Source organism: Nilaparvata lugens, chromosome 9, assembly GCF_014356525.2.
Source record: "Nilaparvata lugens isolate BPH chromosome 9, ASM1435652v1, whole genome shotgun sequence".
In the NCBI taxonomy this organism is placed as follows: Eukaryota; Metazoa; Arthropoda; class Insecta; order Hemiptera; family Delphacidae; genus Nilaparvata; species Nilaparvata lugens.
Window position 1 is genome coordinate 44,486,009 of NC_052512.1, and position 20,458 is coordinate 44,506,466.

Consider the following 20,458-nt stretch of genomic DNA (forward strand, 5'->3'; position numbering starts at 1 on the left):
GTCTTTGGTTTCAATATTTTGTTTTGCAGTCATGGTATTATTATGCGTGCCCATCAGTATCAACATATCAACATTCTCACATTCGAAAAAAACTAATTTAATAGGTGATTAAAAATAATCAAATGAACTATATAATGCTGAAGAAATTATAATATTTTCGATTGTAAAATAGTTATTTGTATATCAAGAGTGAAAAGTACGACTTTTTCTCCCTGTGGGAAAAAGTTTGAAGCCCGAGGCGAAGCCGAGCGCAACAATTTTCCTGAGGGAGAAAAAGTATTTTTCTCCCTCAGGGAAAAAGTTTGAAGCCCGAGGCGAAGCCGAGGGCAACAATTTTCCTGAGGGAGAAAAAGTATTTTTCGCTCGTGATGTACACAACATTTTTCCTTCATCTACATTTTTTTTTATAGAAGCTGCAAATAAAATCATTTTAAAAACTTACGTATTGGTGACAATGTTTCCTAACAACATAACCTAAAATCTAAAACCTAAAAACCGGTCGGCTGATTGGCACTGCCGATTGCGCTATCTATCGGCAAAAGTTGTAACAATTATATCAGCTGAGCGGCTACCAAAAATGGCTGACTCCAGATCACGCGTTTCAGATTTGAATTGCAGATCAAAAATATTTGTTGGCTGGTATTTTGAATAGAATAAAATATCTTTAAAATTGTTTAAATTTTTATCGTCTACAAAATAAGAATAAAATATCATACAAACATATATTTCATGAGTTGTTCAAATTTCTTGTTGTGGTATTGAATTCAGTTGACTCAATGACAGACACCTCTATTACGCTTTCTCATCTGAGCTTAGACCTTCTAACCTATTACAATGTGAGTTTTTGAATTAGAGATGCTTCCTATGTTATTTAAATGGAGTCACTTTTACTCCCTAGGGAGTTTTTCTGTTTTTTACTACCTAGAGCGAAAAAGTGACACTTTAGTATTATGTTTCAGGGAGTAAAGTAAGTACTTTAGACAGTAGCTGGAGGAAATAGTTATTTGTGCAACTAGTGCGCAAAGTGACAGTTTGCTGCACCGAAAGAAACGTTTACGCCCGAGCCGTAGGCGAGGGCGGAATGGTTTCTTGAGTGCAGCAGAGGAACTTTGCGCACGTATTTCACATTAAGTTTTTCCTACAATTACCATTGAATATGAAAAGTGGGTAATTATGGGTAAAATTGCCTGAAATGCATCAAAAATTTTTCTGTGTAATTTTATTATTGATAAAAACCTTAATTTATTGTCAAATTGAATAAAAATGTTGTCCTTGGTTATAATATCTAATACTAATAATTAGCGCGTTGTGCTTGGTTGCACCTCTGCTCACTATAGCAGCCACAGCAGTCACTGTTACCAACTTCATTTTGATTTTGCTGCACTGTTGCTCCATATAACCTCCTAACTATTTTGCGTTGCCATGTTGCAAATCTGTAGTGCAGAAAAATTTTTCCCGCACTAGAGCGGAAAAGTGATTCTTTGCGTTCTGTAATCAGTGCAGCAATGGCCACTTTTCAACGTAACTGTAGGAAAAAATAATTTTCATCAGATGGAAAGATTATCACGGATATGGATGAATCATATCATATAGAATACAAACTCTATGAATTCTAATATGAAGTTTCCAAATGGTTCAGAGCGAATGGCTTTAAATTAAATGAAGACAAAACTCAGTTTCTGACATTTAGCCGGAGAGATCACACACTAAACAGCAGCAATAGTATCAAGTTCCTTGGATTAATGTTTGACCCCAAGTTGACGTGGGAACCCCACATAATTTTCATTACTTGTAGGCTAGCAAGAGTTATTTATTTACTGAGACAATTGAAAACTTTAGTTCCAGAACAATATCTCAGGAACTCATACTTTGCCTTGTTTCAAAGCATAATTGCCTATGGTATTTTAATATATGGGAACAGCTGCAGCCACATGAACAAAGTATTATTATTGCAAAAAAAAGCAGTCAGAGTTTTGTCAGGTGCAGACTATCTGAGCCACTGTCGACCTCTTTTCAAGAAACTTGAACTATAAACAGTCATAAATTTGTATATCTACAATGTAACTCTTTATACTATGAAAAACTTACCTAATTTGAAGACAAGATGCAAAATTGATGCTCATGATACAAGGTATAAACATCAAATTGATATACCATATCAACGTCTGTCCACAAGCATGAAGCATTGATTGATTGAGTACTTTATTTATGTAGATTACAATATATACTGGCTTATACACTTATATACAATAGCTTACAATACAGCAAAATTATAGATGAATTTACATAATATAGACTAAGAAAATAACTATTGAACTGTATATGATATGAAAAAGCAATTTGTAATTTAATAACTATAGATAATAATCATATTGTTATGCATCTACATAAATTGGCGGAGCTTTGGACATATCAATGTCCATTCTTTGGGAAGAATATTAAAAATATCCTCCCCACTAACTTTCTACCAAAAATGCGTGAGGTCTACTGTTTTCACAGAACTACTAGTATCTGTTTGTACAGAAGTACTTTGTTTCGGATTGAAAGGATGTAGTTCCTTCCGATCAGCCAATACAGCTTCTTATATTTGATTCGAAGCTCTTCTTTCTTCTTCTTTCTCTCTTCTTCTTGAGTAGTTAAGACATCAGGTACTTGTGGATGAGAAAAATGCGTGAGGTCTACTGTTTTCACAGAACTACTGGTATCTGTTTGTACAGAAGTACTTTGTTTCGGATTGAAAGGATGTAGTTCCTTTATTCCAATACAGCTTCTTATATTTGATTCGAAGCTCTTCTTTCTTCTTCTTTCTCTCTTCTTCTTGAGTAGTTGAGACGTGATGATGCGTCAAACATAATTATCCTATCCCGTACGTGTATAAGCGTTATTTCCTTTATTATAGTACTAGCCGTCAGGCTCGCTTCACTCGCCATATCCGTCTGGACCCCCGACTGGATCGTCCAAAAATGAGATCAGCGGGCTCACTTCGCTCGCCTACATTTTTCATTTGAGCATGCTTCATTCCATCAGGAAGTCCTGAGAAAACGCAGAAAAGCTGAGAAAAACGCTGATTTTGGGCGTATCTTTGATAAAAGTCACCTCATTAAAAAATTTTTAGACCCTAGCTAAACCTCTGTACCAAATTTGAACATTTTCTATCTATTACTTGATGAAAGAACTGAGAAAACGCAAAAAAACGCTAATTTTAGGCGTATCTTTGGCGTTATTTCAAATTCTTCCCAACACAACATTATTACACCCCAGGTGAGCTTCTGTAGTAAATTTGAACATTTTCTGTTCATTTGTACTCGATAAAGCTGAGAAAAAGAAAAAAAAAAACGCTGGAATTACGCTAATTTTGGGCGTATCTTTGACGTTATTGCAAATTCCTTCTCACACAACATTATTACACCCTAGCTGAGCTTCGGTACTGAATTTGAACATTTTCTGTTCATTTGTTCTCGATAAAGCTGAGAAATCGAAAAAAAAAACGCTGGAAAAACGCAAATTTTGGGCGTATTTTTGGAAATTTTTCCAAATCCGTTCTTAGTGCGCCTCTAAAGGGCCAACTGAACATACCTACCAAATTTGAACGTTTTTGGTCCGGTAGATTTTTAGTTCTGCGAGTGAGTGTGTCAGTCAGTAAGTGAGTGAGTGAGTGCCATTTCGCTTTTATATATATATATATAATATATATATATATATATATATATATATATATATATATATATAGTCTGCTCGGTTGAGGAAGGAGACCCAGTCTCCGAAAATTTACCACATTTCTAATGTAAGTTTTTAAGTGTTTTCAATCTATTTGTGTATTATGTCCCCTGTTTTAATTCATATATATTTTATTATATATATATATATATATATATATATATATAGATTAATTATGTTTTTTGTTTTACAGTGTTGTTTCCGTCGAAAAGCGTGGACCAAAGTCAACACCAGCAGTCGACCGTTAATGAACTCAACTACGGATTTGTCTATATATCACATCCCAGAGCAGTCACACAACTGTCATGGCGAAAGACCAGCAAGTACATGCCCAAGTGAGTGCTAAATATACAAATAAAGACATAGCGTAACAAGATATGCCATGGTTTGTAGAATTCATCATTCAGAGTTTGGGAGTTTTGTTTCAAATCATGTGATGTTGTGTGTCAAGGTGAGATGATACTGTATCATATTGTGATGATACCGTATCATTTATGCCGTGGTAAAGGACCGTTCTGTTGCAAATGTGAGTGTTAACTGAAGCCGATAGTCCTAGTAGTTGTTTTTGGTGAAGCTATGTGACGCTGGTAGTCTCTCATACTGTGCCCTTCTTACACTCCCAACAACACACTAATAATAGACAGTGTATAGGGTGTCTATGTTGCAAATGTGAGTGTTAACTGAAGCCGATAGTCCTAGTAGTTGTTTTTGGTGAAGCTATGTGACGCTGGTAGTCTCTCATACTGTGCCCTTCTTACACTCTTACACTCCCAACAACACACTAATAATAGACAGTGTATAGGGTGTCTATGTTGCAAATGTGAGTGTTAACTGAAGCCGATAGTCCTAGTAGTTGTTTTTGGTGAAGCTATGTGACGCTGGTAGTCTCTCATACTGTGCCCTTCTTACACTCTTACACTCCCAACAACACACTAATAATAGACAGTGTATAGGGTGTCTATGTTGCAAATGTGAGTGTTAACTGAAGCCGATAGTCCTAGTAGTTGTTTTTGGTGAAGCTATGTGACGCTGGTAGTCTCTCATACTGTGCCCTTCTTACACTCCCAACACACACTAATAATAGACAGTGTATAGGTGTCTATGTTGCAAATGTGAGTGTTAACTGAAGCCGATAGTCCTAGTAGTTGTTTTTGGTGAAGCTATGTGACGCTGGTAGTCTCTCATACTGTGCCCTTCTTACACTCTTACACTCCCAACAACACACTAATATAGACAGTGTATAGGGTGTCTATGTTGCAAATGTGAGTGTTAACTGAAGCCGATAGTCCTAGTAGTTGTTTTTGGTGAAGCTATGTGACGCTGGTAGTCTCTCATACTGTGCCCTTCTTACACTCTTACACTCCCAACACACACTAATAATAGACAGTGTATAGGGTGTCTATGTTGCAAATGGAGTGTTAACTGAAGCCGATAGTCCTAGTAGTTGTTTTTGGTGAAGCTATGTGACGCTGGTAGTCTCTCATACTGTGCCCTTCTTACACTCTTACACTCCCAACAACACACTAATAATAGACAGTGTATAGGGTGTCTATGTTGCAAATGTGAGTGTTAACTGAAGCCGATAGTCCTAGTAGTTGTTTTTGGTGAAGCTATGTGACGCTGGTAGTCTCTCATACTGTGCCCTTCTTACACTCTTACACTCCCAACAACACACTAATAATAGACAGTAGTCTATTAGAAATTTGCAACATAACAGTCCTTTACCATGGCATATCACCATTCATGATACAGAATCATCTCAACTTGATACACAATACCATAATTTGATACAAAACTTCCAAACTTTGGATGATTTCTACAAACCATGGCATATCTTCATATGCTATCTTTTCTCTATGTTTAACTTTATTTGTATGATTACCTCAAATGAATAGATTTCTTTTTCAATTATAGGAAATAACTAGTGACCTTGTAACCTTTTCAAATTAAACATGACCAAGTTTAACATTATGTCATTCTCAAGTGCCCTTCATCAATTAAATTATTATTTCTATCATCTATAATAATATCGAATGACCTGAATGGCTGAGGTCTGGTGTCAGAGCTTTCAGGTCGCAACTGATTAATTTCAGGGCCTCTTACATGACCTAACTACTACTTCTTAGTCTCAACTGACACTTAGGCGACTCAGGTGGAGAATAGACTGGACTCTAGTGGAGAGCATGTGTTTCCAAATGGTGACACTCAGACCAGTCGATTATAGTCTCCGCAACGTCACCATTTGAAAACACATCCTCTCCACTAGAGTCCAGTCTCTTCTCCACCTGAGTCGCCTAAGTGTGAGTTAAGCCTTAGGTAGCCGAGACCGGCGATATGCCATGGTAAAGGACCAATATGTTGCAAATTTCTTCCCCAATTACTGTCGACTACTGTTTATTATTAGTGTGTTGTTGGGAGTGTAAGAGTGTAAGAAGGGCACAGTATGAGAGACTACCAGCGTCACATAGCTTCACCAAAAACAACTACTAGGACTATCGGCTTCAGTTAACACTCACATTTGCAACATAGACACCCTATACACTGTCTATTATTAGTGTGTTGTTGGGAGTGTAAGAAGGGCACAGTATGAGAGACTACCAGCGTCACATAGCTTCACCAAAAACAACTACTAGGACTATCGGCTTCAGTTAACACTCACATTTGCAACATAGACACCCTATACACTGTCTATTATTAGTGTATTGTTGGGAGTGTAAGAGTGTAAGAAGGGCACAGTATGAGAGACCACCAGCGTCACATAGCTTCACCAAAAACAACTACTAGGACTATCGGCTTCAGTTAACACTCACATTTGCAACATAGACACCCTATACACTGTCTATTATTAGGTGTTGTTGGGAGTGTAAGAGTGTAAGAAGGGCACAGTATGAGAGACTACCAGCGTCACATAGCTTCACCAAAAACAACTACTAGGACTATCGGCTTCAGTTAACATTCACATTTGCAACATAACGGTCCAACACCATGGCATGTCTTCTTATATGCTATCATTTCTCTCTGGTATAAGTTAATGAATTAATGAACAAAGGAATCAATATTACATTTTCTATAGCTTTGTCTATAGATCACATCACGAGCAATAAAATAATAAATTTGGGAGAGGAATAGCACAAGGTTACCTTATTTTTTCTCTCCCTATCATTTTGATGATGTACTTATTGTATGAATCAATGAAGAATAACTCCTATATTTACTTTGATATATTTATATTTTTATTGTGTATAGCAGGTAACCCGTGCTCCACAAGGGTCCAATTAAAAAATTGACAAACTGAAATGAATTGAGAATAGGTCTATAACCATCCTCAGTAAATCAAGAATCTATAAGTCAAATTCCAAGTTTAACAGTTGAGTAGTTGAGACGTGATGATGCGTCATTCGTGAATTTCTTATCCCCTACGTGTATAAACCAATTCTCTCCTTCATTATAAATACATAGATAAGTTTTTCACTTGGTGCTAAACTAATAAAGTGACTGATCTCCTAATCTTGTTTACAAACCTTCCTCTACTTAATGCCAACATTACATAATGGTTATTAATTTAGTTGTCAATTTCAATCATCTTTTTCGAAGAGGTAGTCTCTAGATTGTTGTTCTATATTAACATTTATATATATTCATGTCCCATGAATGAAATTATTATTTCTATCATCTATAATAATATCGAATGACCTGAATGGCTGAGGTCTGGTGTCAGAGCTTTCAGGTCGCAACTGATTAATTTCAGGGCCTCTTACATGACCTAACTACTACTTCTTAGTCTCAACTGACACTTAGGCGACTCAGGTGGAGAATAGACTGGACTCTAGTGGAGAGCATGTGTTTCCAAATGGTGACACTCAGACCAGTCGATTATAGTCTCCGCAACGTCACCATTTGAAAACACATCCTCTCCACTAGAGTCCAGTCTCTTCTCCACCTGAGTCGCCTAAGTGTGAGTTAAGCCTTAGGTAGCCGAGACCGGCGATATGCCATGGTAAAGGACCAATATGTTGCAAATTTCTTCCCCAATTACTGTCGACTACTGTGTATTATTAGTGTGTTGTTGGGAGTGTAAGAGTGTAAGAAGGGCACAGTATGAGAGACTACCAGCGTCACATAGCTTCACCAAAAACAACTACTAGGACTATCGGCTTCAGTTAACACTCACATTTGCAACATAGACACCCTATACACTGTCTATTATTAGTGTGTTGTTGGGAGTGTAAGAAGGGCACAGTATGAGAGACTACCAGCGTCACATAGCTTCACCAAAAACAACTACTAGGACTATCGGCTTCAGTTAACACTCACATTTGCAACATAGACACCCTATACACTGTCTATTATTAGTGTATTGTTGGGAGTGTAAGAGTGTAAGAAGGGCACAGTATGAGAGACCACCAGCGTCACATAGCTTCACCAAAAACAACTACTAGGACTATCGGCTTCAGTTAACACTCACATTTGCAACATAGACACCCTATACACTGTCTATTATTAGTGTGTTGTTGGGAGTGTAAGAGTGTAAGAAGGGCACAGTATGAGAGACTACCAGCGTCACATAGCTTCACCAAAAACAACTACTAGGACTATCGGCTTCAGTTAACATTCACATTTGCAACATAACGGTCCAACACCATGGCATGTCTTCTTATATGCTATCATTTCTCTCTGGTATAAGTTAATGAATTAATGAACAAAGGAATCAATATTACATTTTCTATAGCTTTGTCTATAGATCACATCACGAGCAATAAAATAATAAATTTGGGAGAGGAATAGCACAAGGTTACCTTATTTTTTCTCTCCCTATCATTTTGATGATGTACTTATTGTATGAATCAATGAAGAATAACTCCTATATTTACTTTGATATATTTATATTTTTATTGTGTATAGCAGGTAACCCGTGCTCCACAAGGGTCCAATTAAAAAATTGACAAACTGAAATGAATTGAGAATAGGTCTATAACCATCCTCAGTAAATCAAGAATCTATAAGTCAAATTCCAAGTTAACAGTTGAGTAGTTGAGACGTGATGATGCGTCATTCGTGAATTTCTTATCCCCTACGTGTATAAACCAATTCTCTCCTTCATTATAAATACATAGATAAGTTTTTCACTTGGTGCTAAACTAATAAAGTGACTGATCTCCTAATCTTGTTTACAAACCTTCCTCTACTTAATGCCAACATTACATAATGGTTATTAATTTAGTTGTCAATTTCAATCATCTTTTTCGAAGAGGTAGTCTCTAGATTGTTGTTCTATATTAACATTTTATATATATTCATGTCCCATGAATGAAATTTTAACATTAATCCTGAAAAATCTAGAAGGAAAATTGCAATGTGGGCTTTGAGGTGCACGAGATTGATATTTTTAGAACGTATTTGCAAAATTGTGAGATCTAAATCATTCCCGTTTTTCCGGTATGCAATCCACAAGTTGACATGTTTTGATGCGAACAAACACAACCCTACTCTCTCTTATTATATAGATTGTTTTTTACTTTCCTTGCTCTTTTACCATAGGTAAGGAACGTATTGCTTTCCGAAAAAATTAAGGTACCCCAATTTCCAAATTTCTATACGTTTCAAGGTCCCCTGAGTCCAAAAAAAAGTGGTTTCTGGGTATTGGTCTGTATGTGTGTGTGTGTGTGTGTGTGTGGTGTGTGTGTGTGTGTGTGTATGAGTGTATGTGCTTCTGTGTACACGATATCTCATCTCCCAATTAACGGAATGACCTGAAATTTGGAACTTGAGGTCCTTACAATATAAGGATCCGACACGAACAATTTCGATCAAATGCAATTCAAGATGGCGGCTAAAATGGATAAAATGTTGTCAAAAACAGGGGTTTTAGCGATTTTCTCGAAAACGGCTCCAACGATTTTGATCAAATTCATACCTAAAATAGTCATTGATAAGCTTTATCAACTGCCACAAGTCCCATATCTGTAAAAATTCCAGGAGCTCCACTCCATCTATTCAAAGTTTGATTTTAGAGTCCCGATTATCAAGCTTCAGATACAATTAAAACAAAACATTTCAAGTGGAAAAGATTGAGCATGAAAGTCTCTACAATTAATGACCAGTAACATTTTCACCTAAAATTTGAAATAAGCTCGAAATTCGAGGAAATGTGATTATCCAATTGCAAACTGTTGGCAACTGTTGATTCTATTAAATCATTCACTATGAAGAGATAGCAGACCTCGTGTGTCTCCAGCCTTATTGTCCTGTCAACAGCTGGCTCAGATCTTTGTTTATAAGTAGACTTGAGATGCGCGTGAACACTAGCTTCAGGTGATCAATTCTCATAACGGCAAGGAAAGTTGTGTGAGTGCGCCACTCCAGATTTTTCCGGTATGCAGTCCACAAGTTTACATGTTTTGATGCGAACAAACACAACCCTACTCTCTCTTATTATATAGAAGACTAGCCGTCAGGCTCGCTTCGCTCGCCATATCCGTCTAGCCAGGGGGCTCCGCCCCCTGGACCCCCGACTGGATCGTTCTAGAATGAAATCAGCAGGCTCGCTCCGCTCGCCTGCATTTTTCATTTGAGCATTTTTATCATATGTTAGGACGATCCAGTCGGGGGTCCAGACTAAACGTCTGGCTAAACGGATATGGCGAGCGAAGCGAGCCTGACGGCTAGTAATATAATATTCCCAGGATTGAAGTAGCAGTGCCCAATCAATTTTTCCGCGATAAATGCATTTAATCTTCAACTTGGTGCCAACCTAACAAAGTCAACTCAACTTAATGCCAACCTGACAAAATTATTAATTTAGTTGCCAGTTAACAACTGTTTCGAAGAGGTACTCTATCTAGATTATAGTTCTATAGTAACATATGATATGGAAATTTCAATTATAATTAAGAGATAGGGAGAAGAAGAATATACATGCTGAAAGACGAACTTTAAACCCTTAAAAACAACCCTTAGAGTTGAAATATTGCCAAAAGATTTCTTAGTGCGCCTCTAAAGGGCCAACTGAACATACCTACCAAATTTGAACGTTTTTGGTCCGGTAGATTTTTAGTTATGCGAGTGAGTGAGTGAGTGAGTTAGTGCCATTTCGCTTTTATATATATATAGATTGTGTTTTTAATTTTTGTTTGTATTTTGTTTGATTACAGAGGCTCAGTGTCGAATATGTTGGTAACATCGTGCCGTGACAATATCTGTCGGCTATGGGTTGAAACAGTGCTGCCAGACGATGGAGGTTTGGTGAACATGCATCAATTTGATCCGCTTGCCGCTCATAATCCAAAGTTCCACACTCACAGACACAAGCATCGGTTCATGCAACGTCTCAAACACATGAAGTAAGTGCGAAAAATTTGATTGATTTGTAAAAAAAAGTTGTATCGAATTGTTTGCAATAATCCGATACTATTAAACGAGCAATTTCTGTTTATATGTTTGTATTTCACCGGATCTCGAAAACGGCTCCAACGATTCTCACGAAATTCAGAACATAGTAGGTTTATAATATAAAAAATCGAATGCACTAGGTCTCATCCCTGGGAAAATCCGCTAAAGGACATTAACAGGATAATTATTATTCATCCTTGGAAAAAGATCTGTTAATAATTATTTCGTCGTCTGATGCAAGTGAGTGAGCGAGTTCATGTGTGTGGGACTGTGTCAAAATTATGACTCAGCTGTTGAACTTTTGCAATCATTCAATCAGGTCGGTTGCAAAAAAGCCGGATTATTTTTAATCCCGATTAATTCCAGTGGAATCATCTTTTTGAAATGGTCTTCTCTGAAGTGGTTCACGTGAAATTAATCAGGATTAAAATTTAACTGGCTTTTGTGCAACCGGGCCTTTGTGAGGGAATTTTTTTCATTCCTCTGGGAATTAATCTCAATTCACTGTGATTAGATAGAAAATGCCGAGATCGGAAACTGGCCATTGATGTCTTTGAGGACATGGATATCTTCCCATGCTATCTCTTCTCTATGATTATCCACTATAATTTGATGTGTTGCAGGACATGCTTCCACATACGTCGCCACGCCAAGCAGCAGGGAGGCAGCGCCAATCAGCTGATTGGTGGGGTGGCAGGACCCATCCCCACTCTGCCCTCCACGTACAGTGTGCACGACTTCCACAGCTACGGCTTCCATGGCACCGGGGTGACCCCTGGACTCCACATGCATCTGGCCGCCAGCATCAATGCTCAGACCGGTAACACTGTCAAAATCAGCTGCTCGATTGTGTGTATCAAATTGGTTGCGTAACAAAGCGGTTGCGTATCAAATCGGTTGCGTATCAAATCGGTTGGGTATCAAATGAGCTTCCACTTTCCAACACATTAAGGGTCGGTTTCCGAGCTCGGGATTTAGCTAAGCTCTAGACTTTAAACAGCTCGAGTCAGAAAATTTTGCCAAGATGACTAATGATGCAGAGTCGTCACATAAATGTAAAAATTTACATTTAGAAAAAAATCTGGTGTGGTGCACTCACACAACTTTCCTTGCCGTTATGGAAAATTTATCAACTGACGCTAGTGTTCCCGCGCATCTCAAGTCTACTTTTCTAAGATTTGAGCCAGCTGGTGACAGGACAATAACGCTAGATATACACGAGATCTGCTATCTCTTCATAGTGAATGATTTTATAGAAACAGTTGCCAACAGTTTGCAATTGACTAATCTTATTTTCTCGAATTTCGAGCTTATTTTCAATTTTAGATGAAAATGTTACTGAACATTAATTGTAGAGATTTCTATGCTCAATCTTTTCCACTCGAAGTTTTTTGTTTAAATTGTATCTGAAGCCTGATAATTGGGAATCTAAAACCAAACTTTGTATAGATGGTGCAGTGCTCCTGAAATTTCTACAGATATGAGACTTGTGGCAGTTGATAGAGCTTATCAATGACTTTTCTAAGTATGAATTTGATCAAAATCGTTGGAGCCGCAAGACACAGTATCTAGAATAGCCACAGTAAATAGAAGGGCAAGACACAGTATCTAGAATAGCAAGTAAATAGAAGGGCAAGACACAGTATCTAGAATAGCAAGTAAATAGCCACAGTAAATAGAAGGGCAAGACACAGTATCTAGAATAAGCTGACTTCAAGGTTATTTTACAGCCCTAGGGCCGTAAAACTTTTACCGCCTGGTCAGAAAACAATCATTTTCGGCCTCCATATGACGCACGAAAACCAGCTCATTACATCCAAGTGGGGCGAAAAAGTTGTATCGAATTGTTTGCAATAATCCGATACTATTAAACGAGCAATTTCTGTTTATATGTTTGATTTCACCGGATCTCGAAAACGTCTCCAACGATTCTCACGAAATTCAGAACATAGTAGGTTTATAATATAAAAAATCGAATGCACTAGGTCTCATCCCTGGGAAAATTCGCTAAAGGACATTAACAGGATAATTATTATTCATCCTTGGAAAAACATCTGATAATAATTATTTCGTCGTCTGATGCAATGGGATGTGAGCGAGTCCATGTGTGTGGGACTGTGTCAAAATTATGACTCAGCTGTTGAACTTTTGCAATCATTCAATCAGGTACTTAGTGTCGGTTGCAAAAAAGCCGGATTATTTTTAATCCTGATTAATTCCAGTGGAATCATCTTTTTGAAATGGTCTTCTCTGAAGTGGTTCACGTGAAATTAATCAGGATTAAAATTTAACTGGCTTTTGTGCACCGGGCCTTTGTGAGGGAAATTTGTGCTTCCTCTGGGAATTAATCTCAATTCACTGTGATTAGATAGAAAATGCCGAGATCGGAAACGAGCCCTTGATGTCTTTGAGGACATGGATATCTTCCTATGCTATCTCTTCTCTATGATTATCCACTATAATTTGATGTGTTGCAGGACATGCTTCCACATACGTCGCCACGCAAAGCAGCAGGGAGGCAGGCCAATCAGCTGATTGGTGGGGTGGCAGAGGACCTCCCCACTCTGCCCTCCACGTACAGTGTGCACGACTTCCACAGCTACGGCTTCCATGGCACCGGGTGACCCTGGACTCCACATGCATCTGGCCGCCAGCATCAATGCTCAGGACCGGTAACACTGTCAAAATCAGTTGCTCGATTGTGTGTATCAAATTGGTTGCGTATCAAATCGGTTGCGTATCAAATCGGTTGCGTATCAAATGCGCTTCCACTTTCCAACACATTAAGGGTCGGTTCCGAGCTCAGGATTCAGCTAAGCTCTAGACTTTAAACAGCTCGAGTCAGAAAATTTTGCCAAGATGACTAATGCCCGCTTGCAGAGTCGTCACATAAATGTAAAAATTACATTTAGAAAAAAATCTGGGTGGTGCACTCACACACTTTCCTTGCCTTATGAAAATTATCAACTGACGCTAGTGTTCCCGCGCATCTCAAGTCTACTTTTCTAAGATTTGAGCCAGCTGGTGACAGGACAATAACGCTAGATATACACGAGATCTGCTATCTCTTCATAGTGATGATTTAATAGAACAGTTGCCAACAGTTTGCAATGGACTAATCTTATTTTCTCGAATTTCGAGCTTATTTTCAATTTTAGATGAAAATGTTATGAACATTAATTGTAGAGATTTCTATGCTCAATCTTTTCCACTCGAAGTTTTTTGTTTAAATTGTATCTGAAGCCTGATAATTGGGAATCTAAAACCAACTTTGTATAGATGGTGCAGTGCTCCTGAAATTTTTACAGATATGAGACTTGTGGCAGGTGATAGGCTTATCAATGACTTTGCTAGGTAGAATTTGATCAAAATCGTTGGAGCCGTTTTCGAGAAAATCGCGAAAAACCCTGTTTTTGACAACATTTTATCCATTTCGCGCCATCTGAATTGATTGATCGAAATTGTTCGTGTCGGATCCTATATTGTAAGGACCTCAAGTTCAAATTTCAGGTCAAATTGGGAGATGAATATCGTGTACACAGACGCACATACACTCATAACACACACACACCACACACATACAGACCAATACCCAAGAACCCACTTTTTTGGACTCAGGGGACCTTGAAAGTAAGAAATTTGGAAATTGGGGTACCTTAATTTTTTCGGAAAGCAATACTTCCTTACCTATGGTAAAAGGGCAAGGAAAGTGAAAAACAATCTATATAATAAGAGAGAGTAGGGTTGTGTTTGTTCGCATCAAAACATGTCAACTTGTGGATTGCTTAGATGGGGCGGAGCTCTGAAATTTTTACAGATATGAGACTTGTGGCATTTGATAGAGCTTATCAGTGACTTTTCTAGGTATGAATTTCATCAAAATCTTTGGAGCCGTTTTTGAGAAAATCGCGAAAAAAACCCTGTTTTTGACAACATTTTCGACATTTTAGCCGCCATCTTGAATTGCATTTGATCGAAAATGTTCGTGTCGGATCCTTGTAGTGTAACGACCCTTAAATTCCAAATTTCAAGTGATTCGTTAATTGGGAGATGAATATCGTGTACACAGACGCACATACACTCATACACACAACACACACACACACACAACACACACACCACACACACACACACACACACACACCACACACAACAGACCAATACCCAAAACCACTTTTTGGATCAGGGGACCTTGAAACGTATAGAAATTTAGAAATTGTGGTACCTTAATTTTTTTTCGGAACAGCAATACTTTCTTACCTATGGTAAATAGGGCAAGGAAGTAAAAACAGGAACTCATTTTTTTCAATTCATTTATTATCCTTTTTACAACATAGTTATAGACGAAGCCATATAAATTCACATTCCGTTGCACAGATGCACAGCAAACTATAAAAAGTGTTTTTCTCCCTCGGCCCTGGGCTTCACAGCGAGCTCCAAATGTTTCTCCTCAGAGAGAAAAAAGCCTCATTTTGCTCCCTAGAAATACAGTAAAACTAACTACAGTATCTACTCCCACTCTTGTGAAACGTGAAGCCGCCAACTAGCAAATGGGAGCAAGCAATTATTAAAATGTGAAGCCAACTTCGCAAGCATTAATATATTGTTGAGGTAAGTAATAACAAATTAGCTTATTGAGGTATTTTTGAGCAATGGTCAACACAAATTATGGGATTCCTCCCTAGATAATTCAAGGTATTTGATTGATTTACCTTATTCACACCACACTGAATTGTTTACGTGGATTCATCTTTTCTAGAACATAGAGAGTCGCTCTAGCAAGTAATAGTCCTCTGGCTCAAGGAACAGGAATGCCAGTCGGTACAGTGGATTGCAAACGTTTTAACTTCATTCAGCCACTTTTTGCTGTAACCATAGAAAAAAAAACTTTCAAAAGATAGAATAAGTAAAGTTAAATACTTGCAATGAATAAAGATTGAAAGCCAACCTTGAACCGTGGACTGTGTAACCAAAACATTTGTTGAATCCAAGAATAAACTGATGATTAGTCAATTGTAACTAATCAACTTGTCCCTAGACAGACTTTTGAGAAACTTCTAAATACTCCAAACCCCAAACTCCGATTTATAGTTAAAATCTGGCTCCTTCTGGAAGGTTTAGGGCTTAAGGAGGAGCTGTGCTAATTAGTATTAATACAGTTGAAATTTGGCCTTTGAGCAAGTATCATCGTGACAGTTTTTACAAGTGACAGTATTCAAAGTGATATGGAACAGTGTTATTTTGTTATTTGTCACCTGGTTTCCTGGTATTCCAGATCTCGTTTACATAATTGGTGGAGGCTCAAGGGTTTTTAATCCAGCTTTTAAAATTTGGACTTTTCCGGTTACCTCATTGAAGATTCAATTTTTGTGGTTGCATTTTTCATTATTGAATATATGTTTTTATTTCAGTGAAATTATGGGTGAAATAGTTGAGTTTGAACCTTACGGGACTGTAAAAAACAGTTTGTAGGATGAATTTCGAGGATTATTGAATTTGAATATTGTGGAACAATAATTGATTGCTAATAATGGATTTTAACGGATGGAGAATGATGATTATATTGAACAGATAAATTTGAGATTCACGATATTGGAAGATTACGATTATTATTGATTTTGAGATTTTGAATGCAAAAGCTATGACAATTGAAGATTTTGTACGATTGCAAGATTATTATCAATTCTTATTAGAAAGAATTAGATATTTATGATGAGATGGGAATTAATGATTATTAAGATATGATGAATAGGATAAATTATTATTATTGGAGAGATATCGATATTTGAGATATGGAGAATTTATGATTATTGGAACCAGATTAATTGGAAATTATTATTTATTATTGAATGAATTGGATTGGAACAGATTAACAATGGAAAAACTTAGACCGTTACTATTACCGAAATTTTTTGATGGAAAAGATGAAGAATTTGACATTGATGATTTTTTCAACTATTTTGAAAAGGTTGCCTTAGCGAACGGTTGGGATGAAAAGGATAATTTATTATACTTGCGGTTTTGTTTGAAAGGAAGTGCTGAGAAATATTTTGACGTTATTGAGAATGATTTGACTCGACAGGACAAATTTGAATATATGCCAGTGAAAGAAAAATTGGTAATTTCTATCGATCTCCTCTCAAATTGTGGAAACTAGAAAAGGATTAGATACTTGTAGCATGGAATTTGAAGAAGATGGTAGAGATTTTGTAGCACGAGTCTTATCCTATGTAGAAAAGTAGATTCGATATGCATGAATCTCGGATTATCAGGATAATTTTAAGAGGTTTGTCTTCAAACATATTTGAAAGAATTATAATGTTATCAAATAGTACTATTGTAGAATTGTATAAAAATATTGAGAATATGATTATCATGTCAGTATTTGAATGAGTGGAAATTTGGACAGGTGCAAGTAATTAATGATATTATGGAACCGAATTGAAGAACTATTGGAAATCGGAAATGAGTTTGAAAATGAGAATTGTTTAGATATGCTATTATTTCTGATGATTTGATCTTGTAATTATTATGTTTCAAATGAAGGGATGTATATGTCATGTTAGTAACTTCGAGATTGAAAATGGGTTGGATGAAGTTCTTATTTGTAATGATTGTGATTTGAATGAGGAAGATATAATTACAAAGAGGATAAAGAGAGGGAAATGATTAAGGAAGAGTTATCAGATTATCGGAAAGTGATTGGATTTCTCTTTTACGATTGATAACAGGCCGTTTGAACTTTTGTGAACTCTGGTATGCGTAATGATTGTGAATCTAGAGGAGTCAAGATGCATCAGAATGTTAGTCTCGTGAATAATAGGACTAATAGAAAAAGAAGACGTAAGAAATGTAAAGTTTGTGGTAAACCTAATCATTTTACGCGGAATTGTTTTTACAACGTTAATTATGCTTATCGGGTTTATAAAAGGATGCATAGAATTTGTGAAAAAGAAGGCTATGATAGAGTGTGTTCTTTTGATGGCAGAAAGTTTTCGGAAAATGCTAGACGTAAGAAAGCATTTTACTGATAGGACACAGGAGTTTAGTACTAGGCATATTGATGAAAAGTTTTAGACGGCGGTCCATCAAATATTGATAATTCAAGGAATGAATTAGGAGGTTGTATAGTCACTGAATCAGGTTCTACTTTGGAAGGTGTTAGGCACAATGGGATATATGTTAGAAGAAACTATTCTAATACTGATGATAAGAAATATTCAATCTCCCATAAACACGAGATTGATCTTGTAGATATTAAAATTAATTATAGCCAGAAATGTGGATCAGCAAATAATGGTGTTGAACGAAATATTACTGACTCATGCTACTTGGAGCTGAAAAGTATTACTGACGATAATAAAAGTTTTGTTAACAAGATGAATGAATCAATTATTGATGAACAACGAACCAGGCAATGGAAATAGTATTGAATCGATTACAGAAAAAATGTGAATCAGCGATTTGTGTAAACGGTGAAGGTGAAATACAGAGTCAGATTTGAATTATTGTAATTATCCGAAAGATATGAAGAATAATAAAATGAAACTGATGAATTGTTATAATGAGAGTTCGGTAGAGAAATATGATGACATAATTTTGAATAGTTGGGAAACGGTCCCAGTTAAGCGTTAATAGCGATGAATATTTATTGAAACAATATTTGGAGAGGTTTGAAAAACGAACTCAGACTCAGCAGACTCAGCGAAAGTATTACATGAGACAATATGCTAGTAGAACGAGGCCTTTTAGCTGATTTGCAGTTGTCATTCAATGAAGAACGCTGAAGTTTGGGACTAATACATCATTCGATGTCAGATAAATTGAAAATAATCATTGTCCGATATGAAGAATGATTAATATTATGTTATTTGGAAATATTATGAGCTAAAAAGAATAATGATTAGAGTAGAATAAGATAATTAGAATAGAATTTTTATTAGATTTTGATATTTTACTAATAATGAACTTTTCAATTTTGGGATTTTATGATTTTTTTTTCTGAGCTTGTAGGTAGTGATAATTTCAATCGTTTATGTCCATAAAATTTTTCGATTAGGGCAGTAGTTTCGAGTTAGGTATTTTTCAATAATATTTCAAAATTTTCTCTTTGGGGTTTTGTGATTTTTTTCTCCATATAAAGTTTTGTTTTAGTATTTTGAAATATTCTGGAAATTCAATGTATTCACCGAACGAATCTGTTGTGAAGGAAGTTTTTCAAACGACGATTTTGATAGCGTTTGATATTGATTGACTCTTACTAAATTTTGCTCTACTGGCTGCCAAGAGGCGAAATTATCGAAAATTCAGAAATCTCCAGTCATGGGAAACAATTTTGTGATTTTTCGATTTTTTTTTTTCGGGAATCTATTTTTTAGGATGAGTACATTCAACTTGTTCTGTGAAAAATTTTGTTTAGAGCAAAGGGTTTTGAGGTTTTTCATTTTATAGTTTTGTTGGTGACCTTGTATAGTAGCAAAAAATTTTTTTTTGAATTTAAAGATGAATTTTAGGTCATTCGCTTGCATTTCTAAAATGGGATAGGATATGTGAAGTAGATATTTTGAGATATTTGAGGGTCGTGAGTTATTTCAATAGGTAGTAAATTTTCGGCTACAGTCGACACGGATTTTGAATTCGCGCGTTTCTGCTGAATGGTTATCTACTGATTTTGATTTTCGCGCGTTTTTGCTAAATGGTTATCTGCTATTTTTCTATGGTTTATGTTGGGATTTCATTTTGGTTTCATGATATTTGATGGATAGTTGTATTCTACATATATTGGATTTTGGTTTTCAGTTATAAGTGGTATTCGTTTATTCCGATGAGTTCTTTTTTTACGATTTATGATGATTACAAGGTACGCGGCGTATCTTGATTGTTAGTCTAGAAATTTCAGACAAATTCGGAAAAAGTCGATTTTCGAAAAAAATTTTATTGCAGTTTATTTTCTTAGCATAGATTTTAGCATTGCGATAATTATAATTTTGTTTAGGGCAAAGGGTTCTGAGATATTTCACTTTAGAATTTTGGCCCTTTGGATTTATATTTCATTATATTAAGGTTATGAATAAGTTTTATTGAAATATTTTCAAGGGTTATTAAAATTAGATATTTGTTGATAGATTTCATGAATTAAATATTTGAATTTGTTGTCATAAGGTGTTGATATTTAAGGTTTAATGGTGATAGTCATTTTTTTAAGTCGTATTTTTTTGAAGTCATGCGCTATATTAAGTCCCTAAGAGAATTTTGTAAATATTATTCGTAATTATTTATCATTTCATCATTGTTTATCAGAATTGATTATAATATTTATGGATTATCATCCAGTGGGTGAATAATAGGATTA

General features: G+C 36.2%; 1 protein-coding gene across 1 annotated transcript in view; it reads left to right on the plus strand.

The window, feature by feature from the left end:
• The window catches only part of LOC111063758 (dmX-like protein 2), a 478,861-nt gene that overhangs the window by 22,228 nt on the left and 436,175 nt on the right, over positions 1-20,458 (plus strand). The window contains exons 5-8 of the mRNA XM_039435348.1: positions 3,911-4,052; positions 10,869-11,057; positions 11,730-11,970; positions 13,584-13,719. Of these exons, the coding sequence (XP_039291282.1) occupies positions 3,911-4,052; positions 10,869-11,057; positions 11,730-11,970; positions 13,584-13,719 (708 nt within the window). The remainder of the gene's footprint in view (positions 1-3,910; positions 4,053-10,868; positions 11,058-11,729; positions 11,971-13,583; positions 13,720-20,458) is intronic.